This window comes from Lingula anatina, chromosome 1, assembly GCF_051362555.1.
Source record: "Lingula anatina isolate TDL-2025a chromosome 1, LinAna3.0, whole genome shotgun sequence".
NCBI classification, from domain to species: Eukaryota; Metazoa; Brachiopoda; class Lingulata; order Lingulida; family Lingulidae; genus Lingula; species Lingula anatina.
In genome coordinates this window covers 56,583,527-56,608,839 of record NC_141767.1, presented here as the reverse complement: position 1 = coordinate 56,608,839, position 25,313 = coordinate 56,583,527, and the positions used below count along the sequence as shown (strand labels likewise).

Below are 25,313 nucleotides of genomic sequence, written 5' to 3'. Positions count from 1 at the left end.
CCTGTATTTTCATACACTGCACTGTGTTTCATGATTTCATTTACCAGTACACAAGTTGGTTCATAGTTATCAGTCACACTTGAATAATATTTACCCATACTGGTATCCCAAACATGCTCGAATAAAAAAAGGAAGACTATTTTGGAAATATTTTCACAAAAGGTGTTACAGAAATTTTATATCCTTTTAATCCATATCATCTGTCTGCAGAACACTCATATTACATATTTTTCTGCAAATTGAAAAATACAACTGCATGTAACACATTTTAATGACACAAAAGTCACATTTATATATAAATTTTTTACCAGCTTTGCAAATTATTTTTTTAACAGCTGATGGCAAGGTAATGGTCAAAGTGGTGTCAATAAGCTGTCCTGATTTATCTCTGTTTAGGGGTTTTACTGGTACTGGGCCAGAGGAGGGAAAGGACTCATCCAAGGTAGACCAGGATGTCACAGTAGCTGGCAGTGCTGATTTAGGTTGTGGTGGCTGAAGTACATGGCAGACTCTTTTTTCCATGTTCATTGATTGATTGATGCTTGTCAAAGTGGATGGCATGTTTTCCAATTCAGAACTACTTTCTTATTGCATTTCCATTTGAATGTCAAAGCCTAGTTCACTGTCACTGGTAGATTCAGAAGAAATAGAAACAGTCCTCAATTTTTTCCTACTTCATAGTCACTATCAGATTTAGAAGAAATAGAAAGCCCTTTTTTCTTTGGTTGACTACATTTCTTTGTCATTTGCTCTTCTCAATAACTTCCTACAGTCTTTAGTACACAAAGTTTCAAATCTTTGGGATTAATACAGGTTTTTTTACCCAACCATCACATCCACTATGTGGGTGGTATTGTTTTACCTTTCTTTTATTATATATACTTCAGATAACCAAGCATCACCATTCTTATTCCTGCCAAGTATGTAGATGTTAAGGTGCATGTGATTCCCCAACTTGCAGCATGTCCTCTTGTGTCATTTATCATTTATCATATCAGTGGTTCCTTTTTTCAATGTTAGCCTCTAGTTGCTCAGTGGTCCTTTTCTAACCTTCCTGAAGTCTTTCTCTGTGATGACAATCCAAACATATCTGTTCTGTTCTCTTGAGCTGGATTATTGAGCATCGAATCAATAGGCAGTCTTGTTTAAATATCAAATCAAATGGACTAAATCCAGTGGCCGAATGTGAAGTGACTAGTTAGGGCAAGTAGTCTGGCCACCTTGTCTTATGTGCTGGTGTTAATGTACGTAAACTACGTAGAAACTACAGTTTGACCTGCACCTAGATAATTACATTCTCGTATATTACATGCAGTAGATGACTCGTGTTGCAATCAGTACATAATATAACCTTTCTTACACCATATGACACCTTAAAGCCCATCAAAAGACAATAGACTGTGCCATGTTTTATTTCATGTAAAGTCATGTAATTCATAAATGCGTTCCACACACCACTGCACCAACTACGTAACGTTGTAATACACCAGCACTTTGGGCTGCCCAGAATCATCAACTTACAAGCTTCACTGATCATGCAGAAAAAAAATGAAAGTAAAATTGTACATTCTTTTTCGTGATTATAAACATACTTTTAGAAATAAAAATAAACAGAGAATGCTTCAATGATTAATAGTCCACATTTATTTTATTTATAAGTTATTATTATTTGTTTATTTGATAGTCTGTTTGATAAAGCTAATGTCATAAAGCTGTGTGCAGCAGATCATCTTACATAATTTTCTACCCTCCACAAACTTTTTCTCCAAAAACTTTTGAGTTATACTGACCAGTGTATGATGGGAATGATGAAATGATGGGGAACTGACACCATCAGAAGATCAAAATCAGACACAGATTCACACAGATTTCATCTTTAACAGAAATGGGTGATTAAATTTTATTAAAGACCCAGAGAATTTTAGATTTATGTATTTAAAAGCCTAGCTAATTTTTATTATTTTCATTATTATTATTTTTTTTTTTGCAAGAAACATGACTCTTTCGAAAGAGTTGAAATATGTTGTATCTTACTACACTAGTGGTTCACAATAACAAGTTTGGTGAATGATTTATAACTTTTCTTTAATTGTTTGATACATCTTGATAAGCACCACTTTTACTTTAAAATGTACCAACTGAAATCTTTCCTGACCAGGTAACTCTTCAAGCTGGGAGGTAGTGCAAGCTGGACATGATTTTATGAAATATTTAAAACCATGTGTGGTTTCAAGCTGTTACCAAATCGACACTGAAATTTCAGCTGGCCTTGGCATTGTAAGCTAAGCTCCTTTGATTCAAAGGATTCTGGGGAGATTTCTGCCAGTCTTTTTTTAACATCTGTTTTAACTGAGATAGTCTCATATTTGGATTTTCCTGTTTCAGACGAGGCAAATTTTCTTCTTCATAAGCTGCATATGCTGCCTTGACTCTCCTCTCTGGATGCCTCTCTACTGCTTCTGTATCATTGGTACTAGAAAACAAAACAAGAAAAGCTATTTCACAAAAGCAATGTTTAGTCAAATTTTAAATGTAAATATATCACTCTTTTTAATAAGCCATTTTATACCTCAAGAAACAACAAGTGCTTCTGAAATTTTGCACTTCTAGCAATTATAACCCTGCAGAAGTCATCAACAGGTTGCATGGATTTAATTGCAAATCAAGTACAGTTCAGTACACAACTTGTACAACACTTCTGAATTCTAATAGTTTTTTTTTTTAATTTTTCACAATCTTCATGTCAATCTTACACCTTAACAGCTTCCACACGTTTCATATCTTAAAAAAAATATTTTGACTCAGTTATTTGTAGCCCCAGGCCACTCTTTACACCACTGAATGCATACAACCAGAGGGTGACAACCATTACTGACTTCAGCAAGAGGCCTTATGTGAAAGCTAACAAGGAGACATGAGCACTGTATGCTCTTTCTGTAAACTTTGCACAACAATGTTTCCATCAGTTTTTTTTTTTTTTTTTTTTTTTTTTTTTTTTTTTTTTTTTTTTTGGGGGGGGGTCACTTTGGCAATGTAATCAATAATCTGAGTTAATTTCAGTTTGGTGGAAACATGCACCCAATTAACACTGATCATAGCACAACTAAAACAAACATTATTTACAGCACAAATAAAACATTTAACAGAATTGACAAAAGCAACAATGGCCTAATGTTGTAAGAAGACCATAAGTTCTTGGTTCTCAGGGTTGTTTTAAAATCTGGTGTAAACCCTACTTCGATAGATTAAACTTAAATCCATTGTTTGGCTGAAAAATTAGTGAACATGTAATAGTAAGTGAAGAGAAAAGGAGACTTATTATTCAAGTAAATATTGTGCACGAAAAAAAAACATCCAAAAACAGGATATCATGCCACAAATAAGGTACCCTGACATAACGATAATGAACTGCTTTGAGCAATATGTTTCCTTATACTGCCACTTGGGAGTATTTAAACCAGGCTGATATTTTTCCATGGTTTTTTTTTTCATCATATTCAACTCAAGCAACACAATCAATTCATAACTACTGGCACAACTAGCACAATCCCAGCACTCCTCACCTTAATGCTGCGATAGCATCCTCCACAGATCTGGCCTCAACTCCTTCCACTTGAATTACATTTACATTCTCCTCCAATGGCTTTTCAATGTGAGTCAAATCCTCTTCTTTCTTAGCTGCTGCAAATGAAATGTTACATGACAAACTTCATATCAAAGTGTATATTTTGATTCATCCAGTTGTAGTTTTAGGCAAATAAAAATACAAATAAATCACATGTTGGGCATTCATGTACAGATGGGCTGCGATGTTTCATCTATCTCATAGAGTTCCTTGAAGGGAATTGAACTCATTGTCAAAGTTGTCAGGTATTCAGTTCAGTTCCCTGGGGGAAGTCTATGGGATACTGAATACTGATGAAACATCTGAAAAAATGGATGACTTTGAAGCAATTCATACCATGAACTTACCAGTATTTCAAACAGTAATCAAATGCGCAAAGAAAACTTGATAAAAATCATAAGTACAAATCAGATTACATCCACATTCTTAAATATACAGGTACATGAAACACTAATTGTTGATCTTTATCAAAGAAATCAACATAAATATCAACTGATATGAGACAACATTACCTTTACTTGCTTCTTCCATTTTCTTTACATTTGCTTCTACCTGGGCTCTGGTTAACTTGCTAGGTCTGGCACTTGCTTTACCAGGCAGTGCACTCATTTCCTCATCATGAAGCTGTTTCAGCTGCTGTTTCCTCTCAAGAAGCTCATTTTTCTTTTTTTCTTTCTCATCCTACAATACAAAGGGGATTTATCAATATCACATGGCAGTATTACTAGTTTTTAAATAAAGATTAACAACCTTCAAACATTTTGAAAACTTGTACAGTATCTTAATATATAAAGCAGATCATCATGAAACCATCATAATGCCACATTAGTCTTTTACACAAGCAAGAAACCATTACAGTTTTACCACAATTTGATATTCCCCACCATCCCCTTCAATCATCACAAAGAGAAAGAAATGGTTTTAGAAGAATGATTTCATTATTACTTATTTGAAACGTTTTTCACAACCTTTCTCTGTTGCTTCTTCTGCACATGTTTATCTTCATCCTTCCAATACTCATCTTCTAGTTCCTGCTCTCTCTTTGCCTGGGCTGCATGTTGTACAGCTGCCTTGCGAGCTCGGGCCTCACTTGCCTTGGAGTTCTCTCCTTTAAATTTCTTTGGCATATTGACCTAAAACTGAACATATACCATGTCCATATCATGTGCATCAAAAATTAAATAAAATTGTTTATAATTGTAGAGTACATGTACAATCAAATCTTAGGTAGTCAATTTTTCAACAACAAACGAACAACGTACTAAAAGCACGCGCGTGTGTGCACGCACGCGTGCAGATAAAGTGGTGACGATTTTTTCAAAGAAACTGACCGTGATTACACTGATAACTAAATTTCGAACTGGAGGATGAAGAGCACCTGGTTGACGGTATATTGTTGTCAGTGTTGAGCAACATGGTGAAATCTGTTACAAAAGGGAATCTAATAAATTACACATATTACACATGTTTCAGGTGATTAAGAACGAAATGGATAACTATTTACACACATATGTGTTGAACTGATTATGTTTTCATAGCTCACCAAAGTATATCTCAACATGTCATTGACGTCTTTTATTACTTGTCAGTCGCCCATGTGAAATCTCGCGAAGCTGAACGAGATTTCAAAAAGTATGGACGACCGTGCAAAAGAAGAAAATGTGATAACAAACAATGTTCCTGCACATGCTAACAACGATCACTGTCCTGTAGGTGGAGAGGAGGAACCAGTGCGTGAGATTTCGCAGACTGACCATTTGAATAAAAAACTTTTGGACTCATTTTTAGATAGATTGAACACCAGTTGTCCGACCCCAGTGGATGATGATCAACAGTTACAAGATTTAGAGGAGAACGACAACGACTTCGATGCTGTTTCACAGTAGATTCAACGTTAAATATATTTTTTGCTTAAGTAGAATTCCGAACAGATGCGTGAGGACGTTTGCGAGGATGACCAGACCATTTGTTATCGGAATTAGCGGGTGGGCGAATTTAAGTTTTACAGATATTCCTGTACATGCATGTACTCCTTCTAGACACGCTCGACTGTCACCTTAAATGGTCAATGAACATAAAAACCATGCAAAAATACTTTAAAATACTACTCTCTTTTGCGATAGCACAAAAAAGATTAAAATGGATTTAGGATATTGAAACAAATTTCATAACATTTATGTCCCAAAGAGACTCGCATAGTCTGTCATGCTAAAATATGCAATACAGTGCAGTACACTTGTGAGAATGACTCCAGACATGAACTAGAAAATCACTCCGAGAGCGCAGACCTCCGCCAAGGCAGCGTTTTTTTATTATTTTTGATTGATTATTGATCCGGATCATCACCAAAAACTAATCACTTCTAAGTTAACCCATTTCCCACCTACCCTGAAAATTTCATCAAAATCGGTCCATAACTTTTTGATCAAGTTATGTTGATGACAAACAAACAGACAGGGGTGAAAACATAACCTCCTTGGCGGAGGTAATAAACACAGGAAACAGACATTTGCAAGAAAATGGGGTGACATAAAAACATATTACTAGGTTATTAATGTAGTTATTCTTAACAATTAAATGGGTATGAAATAGTATTGCTGGGTTGTCCACCATCGTCGACAGTTAAGTAAAGCTATATATGCTAGTATTTGCTTGCAAATGAGGGTTTCTTTTGTTTACGCGCTGGGATGTATATGGTGATTTTATGAACTAATGTATTGAAATGCCAATTCGATCAAGAAAAAAGCAGACTTTATTGGTTATTTTATTTTGTAGGGTAACAAATGGTGGTAAAACTACATTAGTATATAAGTTGAAACAGAAGTTTCCAGGATGTCCAGTGATTCATCAAGACGAATTCTTTTTGGTAAGTTTTATAAAAGGTGATTGACTTTCCAAGATTAAAAATTTATATAATTACATGGCAACGTTCATTATGTTAAAAATTTTAGGAAATACTTCTTCAAGCTTGTGGAAAGTAAATGTTTACATCTGCAAACAAAAGAGAGTATGTTTTCATCAGCATCTCTTTTTATCCCTCAAAAAGTTCACAAATTCTGATGATATTTTCAGGAAAGTGATATTGAAGAAGAGAAAAAAGTAATTGCAATTTTAACTGAACCTGGGTTTCCTTTTTGAAAGAATCACAATTCATTGTTTTAGTTTGTTATTTACATTTTGCCTTGACAGTGATCTCTGCCAACCGAGTGTTCTAGTTTTACACTATATATTATTTGTATGAAAAGTCCAACTACAGTAGTTAGGACTTTGTCTTTACTGTCCTTTTTTGTATTACTATAAAATATGATTTGATGAATATTTTTTATGTTACTAGTATTCACTTTTATCCCGTTTCAACACTATAGCCACCCAACCATGCAGGTCTCCACACTGACCCAGAGCTGGGACATGCCAATTGGGATGGTAAATATAGCTTGGTTCACATTGGGGCTATTTTAAACCAAAAACTCTGATCACATAGGCTGGTAGCCAGCAATGTTAATTTTTTTTTATTTAAGTGGACCTTTTTCCATGAAACCTTCATTTATGTAGATCAATTTTTTACCCTAAGAAGACATCTGGTAAAAAGGGTAGTTTGTTTAAACCCCCTAAACCCCACCCTAGCTACAGGTCTGTTGGAAGTATGAGATCAGATCCCCAGATAGTTTGGGTGCAAGGGTTTCTCTGTAATAGCCCCATGTGAAAACAATTCATCACTAATCTTTAACATGTAAAGCTGGTTACAAAGTTATGTACTCATGAATTATGAATTATTTATCACCTTTGACAAGAAGGTAATGTTTCATTGCCATTAGTAGTTAACATTAGTTTGTTTGTCTGTTAACAGCATTATAAAGGGATTTTGATGACATTTTCAGGATAAGTCACAAATTGGCTAGGGAAAAATTAGATTTTGAGGGTGATACAGATTACCATTTATACCTATTTATACTAGTAAAATGGGGCATTGTACAGGAATTTTTTGCATCTATGTCCTCTATCTGTCCTGTCACAAATGCATTATTACCCCCGCCCATCCTGTCACACATGCACTGGGTCTAAGAGGCCATTCAGAATGGAAGATCCAAGTATCAACTGGTCCAAGGCTCAAATATGGCGGACCCTACAAGAAAAGAAGACAGCCTAATCCTGCAATGGTCTCTCTGCCTCTAACACGCCTCCCCATGTGTCTGGTCGAATGGAGCTTTTATTAATATGCCCCTGCAGGGACGACGCATGGGGAGGCGTGTGAGAGGCGGAGAGGCCATTACAGGGTTAAGCGTTCTTCTTTTCATGTAGGGTCCACCATATTTGAGCCTTGGACCAGTTGATACTCGAATCTTCTATTCTGAATGTCCCCTAAGCTACAAAAGCAGCTTGACTTATTTTATTGGTACACATTTTAAATTGAAAAGTTGGCACATGGACAATGTAGCTAGATGGTTAGAATAGCCAGCTGATCTGTGAGACGTCCAAGATTTGAGTTCTGCTTTTGATTTTTTAAAATTATTAACAGTAAAATCTTGACTCTGTGTCTATGATTTGGGCAATTATTAATTAGAAATAATGAGAATTGGCTTGCCTTAGTGGGGGGTCTTCACTCCTTGAGTGTTTTTCTAGTGAAAACATCTTTTATTTAATAGAATCATTTCATTTTTTTTTTGTTACCACCACCACCTTGTGGCATTCAATAAATTTGAAAGCAGCTGGACGGTAAGTTATGACTTTTTTCCAGAACTGGCAGCATTAGACATGGAGAAAATGATGAATGTTGTACAGAAGTCCATCAATGATCCTGGTACTTATCACAGTCAGGATGGGACTCCACCTCTTATCTTTGTAGAAGGTTTTCTACTGTACAATTACAGGTATTCAAAGTGATATTTGTCTCAATTTTATGACTAAGTTGTATTAAAATCAGTTAAGTCACTCTTTTGTAATAGAATTCATGGATTTTGGTGTTTACCCTTCAGATGCTGTTTAATTTGTGAGCTACTAAAATGGCAAGATATCCTAAGTGATTTTATCTTTTGTTTGCTTGTTGTATTATATATTTAAACACGATACTTTCAGGCCTTTGGCAGAGGTGTTTGACAAGAAATATTTCCTCACTTTACCCAAAGAGGAATGTTTTAAGAGAAGGTGGTGAGTTCATACAAACTGTGTAGGATCTGACAATCAATGAATTCAGTTCCTGTTGAATTTTAAAATTTGTTACATATGAAATTTCACTTTCTTAACATTTCAAAATCATTTTATAAAAGATTGGACATAAAGTAAAATTCCTTCCTCAAGTTGGTCACCCAATTGACCATCTCCCACTTACTGGTATATATATATATATATATATATATATATATATATATATATATATAATTAAAACCCCAAAAACTCAAGACAAACTCCCTTCCCCCGACTGATTTTCACATATCATAGTCTTAGGTTTTTTTAATTGTGTATATATATATATTAGAATGAAATATTTTGTCTGAAAAGGCATCATAAGGTTTATGCTTGCTTTTATCTAGCAAAAGGCGTTACCACCCTCCAGATCCTCCTGGTTACTTTGAGAAGATTTGCTGGCCAATGTATTTGAAAAACAAGGCTGAATTGAAAGACCAGGAGGATATTGGTAAGAACTCATGGGTGTATCTGAAAGGGCCATTTCTTCTTCTTTTTATGCATCAAAATTTCAGTTTTTGAGCATATTGTGCAATATTAATTTTTAAAGAAAGAAACCTTAAGTATAGCCTAGTGTAGAAGTTATTGAAAAACATTTGTTATTGACAAAACTTTTTTTTAAAGTGACAGATTAATTTTTTCGGACAGTTTTTACTTCTTCATTATTGATGCAGAAAATCTTGAGTTATTTAAATAAGTGAATATGAAATGTTGCTATTTTTTCCTGTAGTGTACCTGGATGGAATGGACAACCAGTGGATGCATTTTGATCTGGTTTATGAGGATATCCAGGAACTAGCAAAGAAAATAGAAGTGGCATAAGTCTCAAGTGCTCATTTGAAGCAAAAAATTACGCAAAGCATAGCCATTTATATTTCTATATTAATTTAACAGATAGTTTTTTTATTGTGAGTTGAAATTGGTTAACCTTAAATATGTCATTAATTTTTTGTCAATTATATTTTTTGTCTGAGAGAATATGATTAGGACCCATAGATGGAATTTGCTGATGGATAACTTCCGTCATAAAATACAAGTAGGTTCGTTGGATGTGCCAAAAAAATCAGCCAATGTATGTGAGATTTTCTTCAATATCTGTATCATTTTTACAAATCTACAAACCCCAAAATGTTGTTAGGTAGATAAATTTTTTTCTTTTATAGGCCCGAGGCAGTTTTCTGGGGAAATGCAATGATTTGTAAAATCTGAGGGTCTGCAGGTAGAAGAATTGGTGCAATTTACCAATGCATTAACTTTTTTTCAAAATGAAATGGTGTTAGTGATCAGAAAATCTTTTAAAGATTCTGAAAATATGTCACTTTTGTAACCAAACACAATTCTTGTTTTTGCAGTATTGCCCCAAGTTTTTCAATACAGGTATTCAGAAACTATGTATCTAAAGAAACTGGGCGTTTACCATGCACACTTTTTTCTATTTTACCTTTTTCTTACATTGGAAAAATGTAATCATTTTGCAGTGGCAGTGCACACTATTCTAATATTTCTTTTTACATTACATTTTTATAAGGTCTGACCTAAAATGAACAAGGTTGTGAATGGTAGATGTTTAAAAGTCATTTTTTAGTCATTTTGAAAATGAAAAATTTGAAATTGAGAATGACAAATTTCAACATAACATGACATTTGTTAGTCTATGTTCCTCTCAGGGGGGGCAGGGTAGCATGAAAATTCATGCGTTAGCACTCCTATTGACGATTGCTAACAGCACAGATAGCACATATCAGAATCGTCAATAGGAGTGCTAACGCATGAATTTTCATGCTAGGGGGCAGGGGTAGTCTTCCTTTGTACATATTATTGTAGGGAGTTTATACAGGAGGACCAAGAGGTTTTAAAATGAAAAATCATATTTAGTTTAAGGTATGCCTGTTGAGCTTCAATTTTAGCCTGTACACTTTGTAGTAAAAATGTAATATTTTTTATTTAAAAAAAAAATTGAAGTTGAATAAATATCTCACTCCTTTTATTGCAAGATGCTCAGAGGTCTTGTTATAATGGCAAGGTCATGAATTTCTGTTTTTACTTGCAAAAACTTTTGCAGGTGTGTTGGTCTGATTATTAGTTTGTTTGTGTTTAGATTTCAAAATATTTCTGTAGATTGGTAATTGGTGCCGGAACCGTATTGATTTTCATTTAGACCATATTTACTGTCTCTATACAAAAAGAAAATCATGGAATTAACAATTACATGGGCAAAACACAATTTGAAAAAGATTTTGTATTTTTTAATGACGGATGTAATGAACTGATACTAGGTGAAGACCTTTCAGCTTGCCAAGTTTCTCCAGATAGGGCATTCATTGATAACTAGAGGATCAGAGAAACAATACTGCCTCCAGGTGTTGTACCACCAGCTGAATAAAGGGCATTTGTAATGAAAACCAATAAGGGAGAGCAACTGTAATGTTTACTGTATATGCTTTATGAATGTAAGAAAGGAGAGGACTAACATCTACGGGTGGTGAATTCAAATTCATAACATTGGAGACTAAGTACTTGCCAGTTCAAAGGAAGTTTTTTTTTTATTATTTATTTATTATTATTATTTTGTAGATGGGGAAGTAGTATAGGGTGAATGTTGTGGTGGTAGAGTTGTATTGGAAGAGGAAAGGAGTGTATATTGAATGAGAGATGAAAATGTTAGAAAAGCCAGGGGTTCTTTTTTTATGTTAGTGTTGTTATCGTATTGCAGATGGAGTTTTGTTTATTTAGGTTTTTTGTAGATTTCGCAAATTATGCAAATTTTGGACAAGGGTGCACTGTGGCAAGTGCCACACCTAGACCAGTGCACCAACAAAGCCCAAAATTAACTTGGACCGAGTTGAGATTAATATATGTGACCTTCATCCAATAGATGGGTGCACAGGCTCTTGTAGTCTGGAAGCGGAGAAGTCATAATGGTGACGTCATGGGTACCACCAGTGCTGGGCTGGTGGTATAATAATAATATGGGTGCTTGGAAAAATCAACCAATCAACATACTAAATTTTATGAGCAAGTCAAAATTCTATCTTACAACAAATTTTGAGCCTAGTAAACCAATGTCTTTGCCGAATTCACCAGCAACACTTTCTGTTATGAATAGTTTAATCTTAGTGTGGAGGCAAGTTCCTTGCATTGTATTGCTTAAAATCCTGAAACATAATAAATACTTGTTTCACTCTTAATGTTCCTACAACAGTTACTGTAAAATAATAGTTGTCATCATGGCATTAGTTTTAATAAGGCTTCTTTGTCAAGTTGGAAATTAGCCCAAGTTTCAGAATAGAAATGTAATAGTCCTTTCTTGAATTTTCGCTGACTTGATTTTTGCATTCCATCTGTTTTTGGATCTAAAATAAAATTTAAATAACTGATTATGAAATAAGAATAGAATCCATAACATGAAAGACAACTGAGATACCTGTACAGTTAGCAGTTTGCTAGCTGGCATTTCTATATTTTTTTTCCATTATGCTAATAGTAATAGCAAATACAGGGGTATCTGAAGAGGGGAAAAGAAAATGATTAACCTCTAACTGCTTCATCTATATAATTTTGCCTTATTTCTATTTTGGGTTTTAGACAAATGTGAAATAATTTTACGACAACATTTATATCCAGCTAATTAATGAAATTCTCAGCCAATAAATAATTTTTGTACTTACGAGTAAACTGTGTAGCTAAAGACCTCCTTGTAATCCTAGAACTATCTGGGCTTTTTCCTGATATGCTGCCATCACGATTCTGTAAGATGCAGCAAAGACAACATTTTACTTTTAAAAGCAATTTGATTCAACACTTAGATTTTTTTTTTTTTTTTTTTTTTTTTTTTTTTTTTTTTTTTTTTTTTTTGCTATTTCTTATCCTAAACGTGCAGGAACAAATTTACATTATTTTATGCTTACCAAAATAGTGACTTGTTTCTTCTGTTTTGGAGAGGTGGTCTGCATCTGCTTCTGGAACTTTGGAGTAGGTGAATGAGAACTTGGTTTTTCTGATAGTCTTTGATCTTTTGTCTTCGATCTGTCATCTTTCACTTTGCTTTTACTGTCATCTCTGCCTTTTGCTTTAGTGTCTTTAAATTTCATGAAATCCTGATACTCTGACATGTTTTGCTGAGCAAAATACTGCTGTTGTTTAAGTCTTTGTTTCTCTGTCAAAGGTTTGACATCCTGAGTTTCTTTCTGTGTTCTCTGTCTGTTAGCTTTTGATGGACCCTGGGATTCAGACAATTCTGACAAGTGCTGGGTTTTCCGTAACCTGGATGCTATCCATTTTCTCAAGGGCCTGTAAAACGCCAAACACAGAATTGAGTAATAGCAGAATATGTGAAAATCAAACTGAAAATGTACATAACAGAGGTACATTAATATGTAGCAAAAGCCATAGTTCCTAAAGAAAAAGCATTATTGAAGTACTTAATTATAACAAATCAACAACTAAACAATTACCAAAATATAAATTCCCTTATCAACAAAAGTTGTCATTATAGGAAATTGGGCAATATATATATTTAAATACAAAGATATAATTTAAATATAAAGAACTGATATTCAATTTTTGCACCTACAAATATTTTCAGAAAGGTTGTTAACTTACTTTATAAATGGAATAATCATGAAAAATGTATTTGCACTTAGACCTAGTTCTGTTTTTGGGGTTTGATCCTTCTTGTGAACTGGCAAATGGTCAACTTTGAACCACTTCAAGCTCTGTGATAAGAAAAACAAATTTACTATTCTTAAGTGAGTTTTTTTAACATAAAAGATTTTTTCAACATGAAGTAATGGAAATCACAAACTCAATCGCATTCGTACACATTTTAACTGTTTAAGCTGGTATATTAAAAAACACAGACTGTAATACATGGCTGCCAAGAATAAAATCGAGTAACCTTTATTTCATTCCTTGTCTTTGGTTTGAATTTTGCATTCAGTGGTATGTTGGGAATGATGTAGAGCCCAGCCAGTTGGTCACTCACTCTGTGCTCTATGTAATCGTTGCTGTTAATCTGCTTTGATATATCATAACCAGTTTCTTCTAACACCTGCAATGGTATTTTATGAATTAATTTTGGTTTCAATAAAGAAAACTTTGATTCAATTATGTGGTTTTACTTGTACAAGCCAGGGTCACTGAATCTATATGGCTGAACGAATTATATTGGTAATATAGTTTGACAAATAAAAAGTAATATCCACAGTTAAATTCTTTTTACCAATTTTATGCTTTAAAAAGTAAGGTTTTCAAACAGAGTCAGCAAATGAAAATTTGCAATTGGTACAGTAATACAAAACTATACCTCTCTTACTGCACAATCTATTGGCAGTTCATCTTCATTAACTTTGCCTTTGGGAAAAGTCCAACTACTTTTCTGCCAGTAGCCCTGAGCAAGAATGCACTGAAATTGGAATAAAACACTCAATTATAATAAAAAGCAGCAGAAGTATGATCTTTACCAATTTTCACAATGCTTAAACCCCAGGAGTTAACTACTGCATGTGCACATATTAAATCTTTTGATATCAATAACAAGCAGCAGTCGTAAACAACAATGCTCTTAAATCATGTTCATATAATGTTCAACATTCTTCATACAAACAGACATAGGGAAACTGCAATTTCGACCATTCATGACTGCCTGAAAAGCCAGAGGATCAGCAAGATTTATGATAATGCAGGTTGTCTGAACCAGCAAGATTTATGTGCAAGTACAATAGATATACATGAATCATAGGTAAACATCTACTACTGAACCTGCACAGAATCAGGAGAACCTGCAGATTTTTTGTAATGCAGGTACTCCGTACCATCAGTGTCTCCAGCTTTTCCCATGTCTGTACAAATATTTCAATATGTAAGATAGTGCCTGAACTTCATCCCTATGCACAATAACGTCATTACCCTACATGTTACTCACATATTGCAGTGTTGGGTCTAGCATAATGGCTCCATAGGTGGGCACAGCAAGCTTGTAGGATTTCCAGTCACCAAGAATCCTTTCAAAGCTATCAGCATGTGGCATAAGAAAAGGACAGTGGTTGAAAAGTGACGCAGGTTAAGGAAATTTGAGAAACAATGGCATACTTCTACACACAATGACAAATTATAACACTTTGTATAGGGTGTAGCTGAATTGCGCAATACACCGCAATACAGCACAATACATTTGAAAAAAAAAAAAACACAAGTCCAGTTGCAATTCGACAAAAGAAACAGTAATTCTCAACAAATTAGGGTGATATAAAAGCAAAATATTTTACTTGGTAAGTAATATTGTTGATATAAATTAACAAATTGTCGAGACTTTCATATCGTCATGTCGACCGCCATGTTGGCGAATCACAGTGGCTCTTCTTGGAAATATTAGCAGCCAAGAAGAGCCACTGGCCAACATGGCGGCTGACCCCATGATGAAAAAATCATGCCGGTTTGTCAAGTTGCATCAATGATATTAACTACTAAGTAATTAATTTAGCTTGTATATCACCACATTTAGTTTGAAATTACCCTTCCCTGTGTTTACTTGCAACTGGACTTATTTTTTTATCGTGCTGTGTTGCGCAATTCAGCTACACCGCTTTGAATACATACATATTAAATCCATTATTGTTGTGTGGATAAACATTAATATCCAAATGTAGCACGAAGACAACATGAAAGGATATTCTGAGCAGAAAAGTCTTTGATACCACATGTTTTGTACTCTGGGTTTTCTGGACAGTAAAAATCAAGGTAAAACCAGTGTGCCAGTTCAATTTGAAAGAATATCCTTATGAGATCTTGTCTTTCTTCCTTTGGCATGTTGATGATAAAACGGCTGAAACAGCAAAAAACATTTTTTTTCACATTTGTTTAGGCCTTATAAGCCTGGATAATCCAGAGAGAGTTAAGGTGGGAATCATCTCTCATTTCCACCTTCATACTGATTTGGAACATCTTTCCTCTAACCATCACTGGCTGTCATACACTAGTACTTTCTTCCTCCGGCCCCACTGCTGTGTACTTGTGGTACTGGGCACAGCCGTTTCTCCTCTGGTAGTTAATGTGTAGATGGGGAGGTTTGAACGACGCGTTCTGCTGAAGCCCCCAGGCCAGAGTCTGGCTGGGTTTTGGACAATACGTTTGTTGGCATATGAAACAGGTGTAACACAGCGTTTCTCTTTAAATTATATTAAGTAAACCTTAAAATCTCAAAAATAAAACAGTTTCAATCATCATTTTAACTGCAAGTTCCAAGTTGTTTATGAATCTCGTACTACTGGTACGACTAGTAGTTGAAAGATATTTGGAATGGAGAATAGTATAGATCTAATGAATGCTATTATTCATTTACATCATACCTACACAGATCCGTTAATATAAACACAGGGATTTTAAAACTCGATGATGAGGTTGTAGTGGCACCTTGTGCGGCCGCCGGCGGATTTTGAGCCTCATCAGTTTCCATTTTCTCATTGGCAAACTCTCGTTTATCTTCTCGCGAGATGTCTGATTAAAATCACAAAAAAAAAAAGAAACTAATAACACGTAAAGTTGTAAGGCGTGGATTTTTCAACAAAGTCTAAGAGTAATGAGAATAACTTAACTTAAATTATGAGTGCTAACAAATGCTGTAGCAAAAATAGAAGGAAAACAAATGCTTAAAACGAGATTCAAAATGGCAGCTCCCACGATCGCCCGTGTTTTGCACCAGATTGTCTCCTTCATCGTGCCTACAGGAAGCAATCCGTGGATATAACACATTAACGTGGGCTTATAACACCCTCAGATATGTTAAGTGCAGCTGTTGTGTTTAGTTGCCACCAGGGGCGGCTGGCACTCAGAATTCCATCTTTTATTGCGCAGCATGAGCTTCATTTGTCGGCTAGAGCAGCCATGTCATGGAAGTCTAATGGAGGTAGGGACCCTTATGTGTCACTGTGATCAGCACTCAATTAATTTAGATAAATATTCACCTAAATGCGTGGAACTTGAAAGGGCAGTGTTTATTTTTTATTTTTATTTATTTCCAGCAAGAATACACCTTTAAGATGTTTTATCACATTTTCAATACTTTTTCAATGATAGGTATATCAGAAAATTTTTCAAACTGATCAGAAAATTATTATACTTATATCTTCTGAAAGGTAATACAAAAAAAAAAAAAAAAAGATGAATTATTTTGGAATTTTTAAAATATTTCACAAGCAACAAAGATATTGAAGTTTTTTAACTGCAAAAATTCACCAAAAGTGTCTACACTTTTCAGCTAAAAACCTGTGACCACTGACCAGCAGTGATCACTCAGTTGTATGTGACAAGACGAAAAATACTTGCTTGTGACCAATTAGGGCAATTAGGACTCTATGTTAATCTAATGACCTGGAAACAAAACCAAATTGGTGACCGCACAAGCACATGGCTTCCGTGCAGATCATATACTATAAATATTGCGCATCAAATAAACTATACTTTGCATGGTTTAATTTTCATGATTTTTAGCCATAATATTGCAAATTTCATGAACTTTACACAGCATAAATTACAAAAACTTCCATGCAGTACTTATATGAAATTTTAAACATTTTGTCAAGGCAAAACTTCAAAACGTCCTCAAATCAAAGTTCTCTAAGACTGCAACACGGAAAAATTACGTGACCAGAATTTACTCTTTGATTTACAGCTTATTTAGTAAATGGCTTGTATTAGTGTATTTACAAGGCGCTAAAAGAGAGATTTAAAAAAGGAATGTCATAGGCGAGCTGTTAGCAGGCCGGTCTCAGTTTTGCACTTCACTGCCCCTGGATAGTTACTACTGTGGCGCCCCTTGCGGATTGTGATATACCTATCAAAGATAATTCAAATTGATCTACATGCATACACGTATGTACTATACATCACATTGACTGTGCATTACATTTGTTAGTATTGATTTCTTTTGTCGGTGTGTTTCTTTCATTTGGTTGGAAGAAAATTTTTTTTGTTTTGTTTTTTTTTTGGCATGTTCTCAAAGACCTTTGTTTTTAATATCTTATTCAGTTTAGATAATTTAAGTAAATCATACATATTTTATTTATAATGATGAACAACCACAAAACTCTTTTTTTTTTGTAAGTTTATTTCTGTCATACAAATATCATTACAGCATGAGAATAAATATGTACATGTGTACATATGCACACATACTAAAGCATGCGCACCCATATACGTACATGTGCACATCCCACACATCCACACCCATACATACATACACACACACACACACATGTACACACACACTTGTACTTAACTGTAAGGCTCCGTTCACATGAAAAAATCTATTTTCTAAAAATCTAAAAATCTGTTTTCGGTATCTTGTGATCACGGTCTGTGCCCTGGATACCCCGCGGTGTAATTACTGGCAGCACGAGCAAGTTACTTCCAAAGCTGTAATTAATTCTCAGCTGCGCTCGGAGGAGATTCTGATACCTTAACGCATCGCTTGCCATGGGATCATGACGGTTGCACTCATATCTGTCGTGTGTATAGCTTCTTCATCTTTTTCGTCTTGTTGTTGCACAAAATTGACAAACACATTTTTCAAATTAACCGCAACTGCCATTTACTTTCTAACTTCCTACTGCGCATGCCAGTAATTACGCCACAGGGTATTCAGGGCACAGACCATGATCACAAGATACCGAAAATAGATTTTTAGATTTTTAGAAAATAGATTTCCCATGTGAACGGAGCCTAAAGCTATTTGTTGCAGTTTATAGTGGTCAAGAACTGTACTGATATTTTAATAAGTATATAAAAGCTAACAGTGATAAATCACTTACTTTGTAATATCGTTATTAACATAGTAGCTTGCAGAAGCATATAGACATAACATATGTAAAGACAGATTATTTAGAATAAAATATTTATAGCAGAAATAATTATGCTGTTTATACCAGGTAAGTGTTTGTTCTAAGCACTCAAGACTTTCAGTTTTGTCTATCAAAAGAATGTATGAGTGTAGTACATATTCGTACTCCATTACGTGATTGGTTGTTGAGACGATAGAACTGTATGTGAGTACATACTCGTATATCAAACTGTCAGGTTTGACTACAATGAGGATGCATATACTTATAACAATGATCAAGTAAGCATATATTAATACATTGCTGAGGTTCATGTCCACACAACCACAAAACTCAACTTTAAAGATGGAGTATGAATTTTTCAGCTGAGATAATCATCTTGTTTGATAACCTTATACACCCCATTTCCATAGATTAGATCGACCTACTTTAGATCAACCTAACTCCGTGGGGGTTCACGCTAAATAGCTGTCAGCCGGGCGGACACGAAAGTTAATTACCCCCTTACAGCTTGTAGTAGGCAGGACGGACATTTAAGTCGGATTATCTGAAAATCTAGTGAGACTCCCCACGGGGATAGATCGATCTAAAATCTATGGGAATAGAGCCATAGTTTGTAGGGTCAACAAATGAAATTTGGGGGTGCAAGAAGACATTTTATTGTGCAAATAACATTTGTATATTTATTTGGAGGATGTATGCACACTTTTGTTTAAATTTAATGTTTTTTCTTTACAGATTTGTATGAGAAGTTTGTGGAATTAGACAAAAACAACCATGATGATTTCCAGGCAGATACATACAACAGACATTATAACAAATTGGTTACTAAAAGGTAATTTTCTCATTTCTTGTATGTTCTATCCTAGCTCTACTCCTGGATTGATTTTTATGAATAGATGCAATAGTGTCCATATAGAATGTCATTACCCTTGTCTGTCTGCCTCATTAGAGCAGAAGCTGTGCACATTATTTGTTACCACAATAACTAGAGAGTAATTTCGCCATTTTTTTCAAACTCAGCAGGATTACTCATTGTCCTAAAATACTGTCAAGTTTGAAAATGGCCGTGATCTTTTTTTTTTTTTTTTTTCAGTATTATTTACTCTATAAGTGTCCTTTGTGGACACTGTTTTATCCATATGGTACTTTTGTTTATGCAGAAATCTGCTGCAGTTATTTATGGGACTAAAATGCATCCCAAAAACAGAACTGGATTGATCCAATTATCCTTCTAAGTGTCATTATTTCGGTTTAATTTACATACACATTAGTACCATTCACTTTTCTTGTTACCACAAAACTGAGAAGCCACGTTGCAGTTCTGCTTCAAACTCAAAGGAATTGCTCGATGTCCAGAATTGTCAGTCAAGATACAAAATGGCATGAGACAATATGAGACAATTTAAGTGATTCTACCATGTATAATTAAAGGCCTTTAGTTACAGCCACAGCCAAGTAGCTTTTATAGTAAATAATCTTGTTTTGGGTATGTATTAAGCTAGCTTGCTCTGTTTTTTCCATACAGGACAAGGACTTTTATTGAGACTTTTAGTTTAAATTAATCCCTTTATTTGGTAGTGGTATCAACACTTACAGTTGTTTTTAGCTAGTGTTGCTTTGTTTTGCGAATGCTGTTTTTCTTTTACTTGGATCTTGTCAAATTTTGAAACTATGTTTAATTTTTTTCAATTGCTTTCTGTAATATTTTACCACCTTTAAAGCTGTTTTTTAATCACCATCATTAACATCTATCTTCATTAATAAGGTTTTTCTGTTACTGTCACTGAAAGAAATTATATAAATAATTTTAGTGAGAGAGTGTTTTTTAACAAAGAAAAGTATTTTATATTGTGATCTGATTAGAGGTCGCTTTATCCCCTCTAAGTGATGATAGTGTTTTTGTGAATATCTATGCTTTGGTCAGTGATGCTTTGGAAGAGGAGAATGGTTATCTGTAAGTTTTTATTCATTACAGTGATGAAGAAAAAGTTAGAAAAATTCTCAAGTGGAAGATTTTGAAGAGGAAGTACTTCAGCCCACCACCAGAAACTAATTTATTAACTTGGGATGCTAAAGAGCAGATACGTTATCTCCACCGTGAATTTCCTCAAGAGTGGACTGTAGACAGGTAAACTATGTGGGCACTGACATGTGAACAACATAAAACACAATTTAAGTTTACCAATATTGAAAAAACAATAGCCAAAGACTTGTATATTGTACCTGCTGAATAAATGAAATTGTTTCAGTGGACAAAAAAAATGGGACAGCTAGAGGGGCACTCGGAGAGCCCATAATACTGCCAAGATGGCTCAAATATAAGTTGCCTGCATGATTTTGCTAGTTGTCAAATTGTAAAGAGTAGAACACGCTTGGCTGTCACCTTGATTGGTTAGAAAATGATTGTTGTAAAATAGTTAAATGATTTAAATACCTGTGCACAAACTTAATAATTACATAAAAGACCTGAGAGTGACATACTACTCTACCATCAAGCAAAAAACCTGATCAAAATCTGTTAAAGTATTCAAAACGACTGTCATTAAATCCCCTTAGGCTCCCATAGAGTCAGTTAATCTTACTAATCAAGTTGACAGCTGAGCATAGGGTAGTAGTATTGTGGAATAGTTTTATGACACATGAGTGACACCAGATCATCATCCGAGAGATTGACTTGGGTAACTTGGATTGCATTGTTTTACCAATATAAATAGGGTGACATTGAACCCGAGTGTCCCCCATAATGAATCGCTAGTAAACTTGGCAATTTTGAACCTTTCCTGAAAATTCCAAAATCCTTTTCAAAAATGGTGTAAACTGACTAACCAAAGCCAGCTAAAGTATAACCTCCTTAGTGGAGGTAAAATGCAAATCACATTCATTATAAATTGAGGATAAAAAGGACTGTGTTGCAGTACTAAGAACAGACTGGTGGTCTGTATTCTTACTTCTTTTTTACTTCACTTGACTCTCCAAATGAAATACCTATAATAAATATACTTCTTATATTATTTGTACACTGTGGCCATCTATAAGGAAAATCTTTGCAGTGGGTATTGATGTTTTTGAACTATTATACTGCTTTAATTTATATTTTTCATACATTTTAAGAAGCTCATGTATGTGTACAAGTTTTGCCATAAATTATAAATGAATTATTTTCTAGACTGAGTGAAAGTTTTCCAGTGAGCCGTCATGGTATAATCCAAATTCTCAAGTCTTCATATGTTCCCCGTGACCTACAGGAAATTACTAAACATGACAACAGAGTAAAGAAAAATTGGCAGTTGTTGACTGAAGGAGGAGGCAAAGAGGGAGGGCCTGTTGCACTGTTGTATGAAGAATTGGTGAAAAGTGGCAACATTAAGAAGATGAAAACTGCATCGGGAATTCCAGGTTTACCTGTTCCAGAGAGAAAGATGCTTGTATCTGGTCTTAAAGAATATGGTACGTTACATTTCTCTGACATCATTAATCACCATCACCTGTTCTTCATCTTGACAAATTGAAACTGAAGTCAAACTAGGTATGTTGTAATACCCATTTAGATTCAAAACCTTGTCTTTCATTTTATGCTGTAAATTGACATGAAGACGTGTGATTTTTTTTTACTCAAGATGAGTTTATGTAGAAATCTCATTTGTCTCCGGAATGGTACATGTGATGCATGTCATTACATTCTTAATTAATAATTAAACATATCCTTTAATTCACAGATACTTCTAGGACTATTGGTCCATTTGAGGCACTTGTCCAAAAAGAAGATAGTCAAATGAAGATGGAGGCTCCAAAAAAGCTTGAAAGTGGTAGTGGGACATCTGTGTATGTAATTGATGATCAGGTAAAAGACCTACTTAATAAAGTAGCATTTCCTGAAGGACAGACTACTGATGGAAGTAACATGGAAAAGGAGCTTTATAAACCTGCACAAGTAAAGGATGATTATCTGGCTTACAGAAGTAGAGGGCACTTCAGTCAGTTTGATGAAAATGATACCGATTCTATTCACCATCAAGACATTTATAACGAAGTACAAAATGAAGAAAATGCAACAAGTCCTTCATACCAGCCTTTAGAAAGAAAATTTAAAAGAGGCAGAGGACGATTAAGAAATAGCATTGACTATGATAATAAAATTGGACAATTCACCAGCGTGAAAGATGAAAATGAACTGGGTGTTCTTTTAAAGGAATATCAATACAAAGGAACAAGGAAACTGTCAGAAAGTAAAGATTCAGATGGTGCTCCTGTCCCTACAGCCTCTGTCTCTGCCAACAGAATAAAGTCAATGGAACAAGAGAATCTGAAAGCAACAGATAAACTACATAGCAACAATGCAGAAACTGCAATGAATCCCTACGAGAAGCCAGTTGAAAAGGCTCGCAAGGAGATACTGGATAAAATAAAATATGACAAAGACCCATATGTATATGACTATGAGACAGGATATCAAAAACCATTTGGAACAAAAGTGACTCCTAGAGATTCTTATATGAAGATTAAGGTGTCTGGTTCTAAAGCTAGGTTTTACCAAAAAGACAATGTCATTTATGATGAAAATGGGGAGTTTTTGATTAAAATTCCCACATAGATTCATAGATTGCCACAATTGTAAATTACAAAATGTCTCGTATGAAACACACAGAATTATACTATTTTATGTCTTTTTATGCTAGAAAATGTCATCAAATTTGGTTCTGTGCTTTGTAATAATTTGAGCCCCCTTTATGGGTTTTGGTAAATCAGAATGGGAAATTACTTGGTCATGTTGAAATGCGTACAAAATTCAAAATTCCATAATAAATACATTTTAACCAACACAAAGGAATATAATGAATTTCATTTTTACCATCAAACCAGCAGTGCTCACAATTATTCTGGAATATGTGCTTGCCATTGGACCAGTGCACCATGTGGACCTTCAGAGATCTACGTACTCTTCACATTAAAAAACAAGGCAGCAAAGCTGTCAAATGTACAGACAAAAAACAGAAAATAAAGATGCAAAATAGGTCATTTTGTCAATTTTGATGCAATAATAAATAATGCTTATAATAGCACTGTCAGTCAACACTGAATTTTAATCATGCACAACAGGTAAAATGGTCAATAACATGAGCGGACCCAGAGATATTTTCTGACAGTATTCCAAAGTATCTATTTTGATCCATCCTCCATTTTGATGGTCTTCCAACAGAAGAAAAAATAGATACCAGGCAATATCAACTTAATAGCCTGACTGTCTTCCGGAAGACCTTGAAGATGGTCTCAATCTACCCTTTCAATAAGATTACAGTTTCAGGACCATGAGTTTAAATTCACATGATGAAAGTCTCAATATTTGAAAAATGATGACAGTGCATAAAATAATATTACATAAGTAACATAATGTTTAAAGACATAAAAAACAATACAACTGCTTATGTGGAAATACAGAAATGTCAGAGCCTCAGGCGGATGAGAGTTAAAAGTCACAAATGCAAGTGTTTGAGAAAAAATTATAAAGGAAAACATAACAAAACTAGAAAAGCGCTCCGAGAGTGCAGACCTCTGCCAAGGTAGCAATTGTTGATTATTATTGATTATTGTCCTCTTTGGCCCACTTCTGACAGTTCCTGAAAATTTCAGCAAAATCGGTCCATAACTTTTTGAGTTATGTTGATGACAAACAGGGGTGAAAATATAACCTCCTTGGCAGAGGTAAATATAATTCCAATGAAGCTGCTATTCAAACTTTTAATCTTTGAGTTTGATATATATATATATATATATATATATATATATTTATTAAAAACTTATTTGCAATATTAAACAAAATTCACCTGCATAATTATCACTGCTTCCTTATTATTAATCTAGCAGAGAGCTTAACCTATGGGAGTTTACAGGGAAATATCAACAAGTGTGCTTTATGTAATCTCATTTAATGGCTGATTAATTAGGCAAATTACTTTATAACGCTGAAATTAGCTAAGTGATACCCAAGGGAAATTTACAGACTGACCCTCTCAAAGGTCTTTCAGGCCCATAAGTCACAACTTAAGAAAAGCACAAAACAATAATGCACAAAATAAGAGACTACCAATTCTGATGCAATAATACATTATGTTTAACTGCACAGTCAACATCAAATTTTAATTTTGCACAACAGGTAACACCAACGAAAGTAAAAGCATAAGGCTTCAGGCCCATCAGAGTTCAAGTTTATACTTTGAAAGTGCCAGAATGAGAAAAATGAAATTTCACACAAAATTGCATAAAATTCAATAATAAATGATAACCCAATTGACCTGGCTTTCTAATTTGAACTGCATGCCAATCCTAAAAATCATACTCATAAGTTAAATGTAATAATAAATAACACAGTTTTCTTTTCATAATGTTTGCAGTAGCAGTGCAAAAAGATTATTGTCAATTTTGATGTAACATTACATAATAAATTATAGAATAATTATCACCAATTTTTGATTATTGACTATAAATAGCATGAACATGTAGAAAATTTGATTACCATCCGGCTTCATGTCCATGGGAGCTCCGAGTCCCACAATGAATATGCCAAAAAGATAATGAATATTTCACTAAAATGCATAACTTTCAGAAAAAGAAGCCAATTAGACTGCTTTTCCAACTCGGGCTGCATTTTAGTCCTGTGTTTCTTTTTTGAAAGT

At 34.5% G+C, this 25,313-nt stretch overlaps 4 protein-coding genes across 9 annotated transcripts; 2 read left to right on the top strand and 2 right to left on the bottom strand.

The window, feature by feature from the left end:
• Positions 1-1,621: 1,621 nt before the first annotated feature.
• Positions 1,622-5,294, bottom strand: LOC106168555 (coiled-coil domain-containing protein 124). 4 transcript variants are annotated; one of them, XM_013547664.2, is made up of 5 exons: positions 5,169-5,294; positions 4,594-4,764; positions 4,138-4,306; positions 3,564-3,681; positions 1,622-2,473 (listed from the first exon to the last, which is right to left on the bottom strand). In XM_013547664.2, the coding sequence occupies exons 2-5, from the start codon at positions 4,750-4,752 to the stop codon at positions 2,260-2,262; spliced, it is 660 nt and encodes a 219-aa protein (XP_013403118.2). In that variant the 5' UTR covers positions 4,753-4,764; positions 5,169-5,294; the 3' UTR covers positions 1,622-2,259. The 4 variants fall into 4 exon arrangements, with proteins under 4 accessions (XP_013403118.2, XP_013403117.2, XP_013403116.2 ...); XM_013547663.2 differs by having other exon boundaries at positions 3,564-3,678; positions 4,594-4,758; positions 5,169-5,233; XM_013547662.2 differs by having other exon boundaries at positions 4,594-4,758; positions 5,169-5,230.
• Positions 5,295-5,438: 144 nt separating this feature from the next.
• On the top strand, positions 5,439-10,803 carry LOC106168556 (nicotinamide riboside kinase 1). Its single transcript, XM_013547666.3, has 7 exons — positions 5,439-5,610; positions 6,401-6,491; positions 6,991-7,048; positions 8,361-8,493; positions 8,699-8,770; positions 9,154-9,257; positions 9,537-10,803. The coding sequence occupies exons 1-7, from the start codon at positions 5,495-5,497 to the stop codon at positions 9,626-9,628; spliced, it is 666 nt and encodes a 221-aa protein (XP_013403120.2). The 5' UTR covers positions 5,439-5,494; the 3' UTR covers positions 9,629-10,803.
• Positions 10,804-11,341: 538 nt separating this feature from the next.
• Positions 11,342-16,336, bottom strand: LOC106168554 (m7GpppN-mRNA hydrolase). Of its 2 annotated transcripts, none has more exons than XM_013547660.3 (9): positions 16,153-16,336; positions 15,478-15,629; positions 14,730-14,857; positions 14,112-14,210; positions 13,704-13,856; positions 13,409-13,521; positions 12,715-13,096; positions 12,475-12,553; positions 11,342-12,159 (listed from the first exon to the last, which is right to left on the bottom strand). In XM_013547660.3, exons 1-9 carry the CDS (start codon positions 16,257-16,259, stop codon positions 12,032-12,034), a joined length of 1,341 nt encoding a protein of 446 aa, XP_013403114.2. In that variant the 5' UTR covers positions 16,260-16,336; the 3' UTR covers positions 11,342-12,031. The 2 variants fall into 2 exon arrangements, with proteins under 2 accessions (XP_013403114.2, XP_086859023.1); XM_087002897.1 differs by having other exon boundaries at positions 16,157-16,286.
• An 86-nt stretch (positions 16,337-16,422) lies between these two features.
• On the top strand, positions 16,423-23,654 carry LOC106168553 (uncharacterized). Of its 2 annotated transcripts, none has more exons than XM_013547659.2 (5): positions 16,423-16,709; positions 19,378-19,474; positions 20,618-20,770; positions 21,809-22,089; positions 22,359-23,654. In XM_013547659.2, exons 1-5 carry the CDS (start codon positions 16,583-16,585, stop codon positions 23,231-23,233), a joined length of 1,533 nt encoding a protein of 510 aa, XP_013403113.2. In that variant the 5' UTR covers positions 16,423-16,582; the 3' UTR covers positions 23,234-23,654. The 2 variants fall into 2 exon arrangements, with proteins under 2 accessions (XP_013403113.2, XP_086859022.1); XM_087002896.1 differs by lacking the exon at positions 16,423-16,709 and adding an exon at positions 17,650-17,674.
• The last annotated feature ends 1,659 nt before the right edge of the window (positions 23,655-25,313 follow it).

Coding starts and splice junctions, on each gene's coding strand:
- LOC106168555 (XM_013547662.2), bottom strand. Junction 4,307..4,593: donor AGAAGAAGCAACAGAGAAAG/GTTGTGAAAAAC, acceptor TTTGTATTGTAG/GATGAGAAAGAAAAAAAGAA. Junction 2,474..3,563: donor GATGCTATCGCAGCATTAAG/GTGAGGAGTGCT, acceptor TTTGTTTTCTAG/TACCAATGATACAGAAGCAG.
- LOC106168556 (XM_013547666.3), top strand. CDS start 5,495: ATGCTGTTTCACAGTAGATTCAACGTTAAATATATTTTTTGCTTAAGT. Junction 7,049..8,360: donor GGGACATGCCAATTGGGATG/GTAAATATAGCT, acceptor ACTTTTTTCCAG/AACTGGCAGCATTAGACATG. Junction 8,771..9,153: donor GAATGTTTTAAGAGAAGGTG/GTGAGTTCATAC, acceptor GCTTTTATCTAG/CAAAAGGCGTTACCACCCTC.
- LOC106168554 (XM_013547660.3), bottom strand. CDS start 16,259: ATGGAAACTGATGAGGCTCAAAATCCGCCGGCGGCCGCACAAGGTGCC. Junction 14,858..15,477: donor CAAAGACTTTTCTGCTCAGA/ATATCCTTTCAT, acceptor AACCTGCGTCAC/TTTTCAACCACTGTCCTTTT. Junction 14,211..14,729: donor TAGACCCAACACTGCAATAT/GTGAGTAACATG, acceptor TTCCAATTTCAG/TGCATTCTTGCTCAGGGCTA.
- LOC106168553 (XM_013547659.2), top strand. CDS start 16,583: ATGTTAAGTGCAGCTGTTGTGTTTAGTTGCCACCAGGGGCGGCTGGCA. Junction 16,710..19,377: donor GTCATGGAAGTCTAATGGAG/GTAGGGACCCTT, acceptor TTTTCTTTACAG/ATTTGTATGAGAAGTTTGTG. Junction 22,090..22,358: donor ATCTGGTCTTAAAGAATATG/GTACGTTACATT, acceptor TTTAATTCACAG/ATACTTCTAGGACTATTGGT.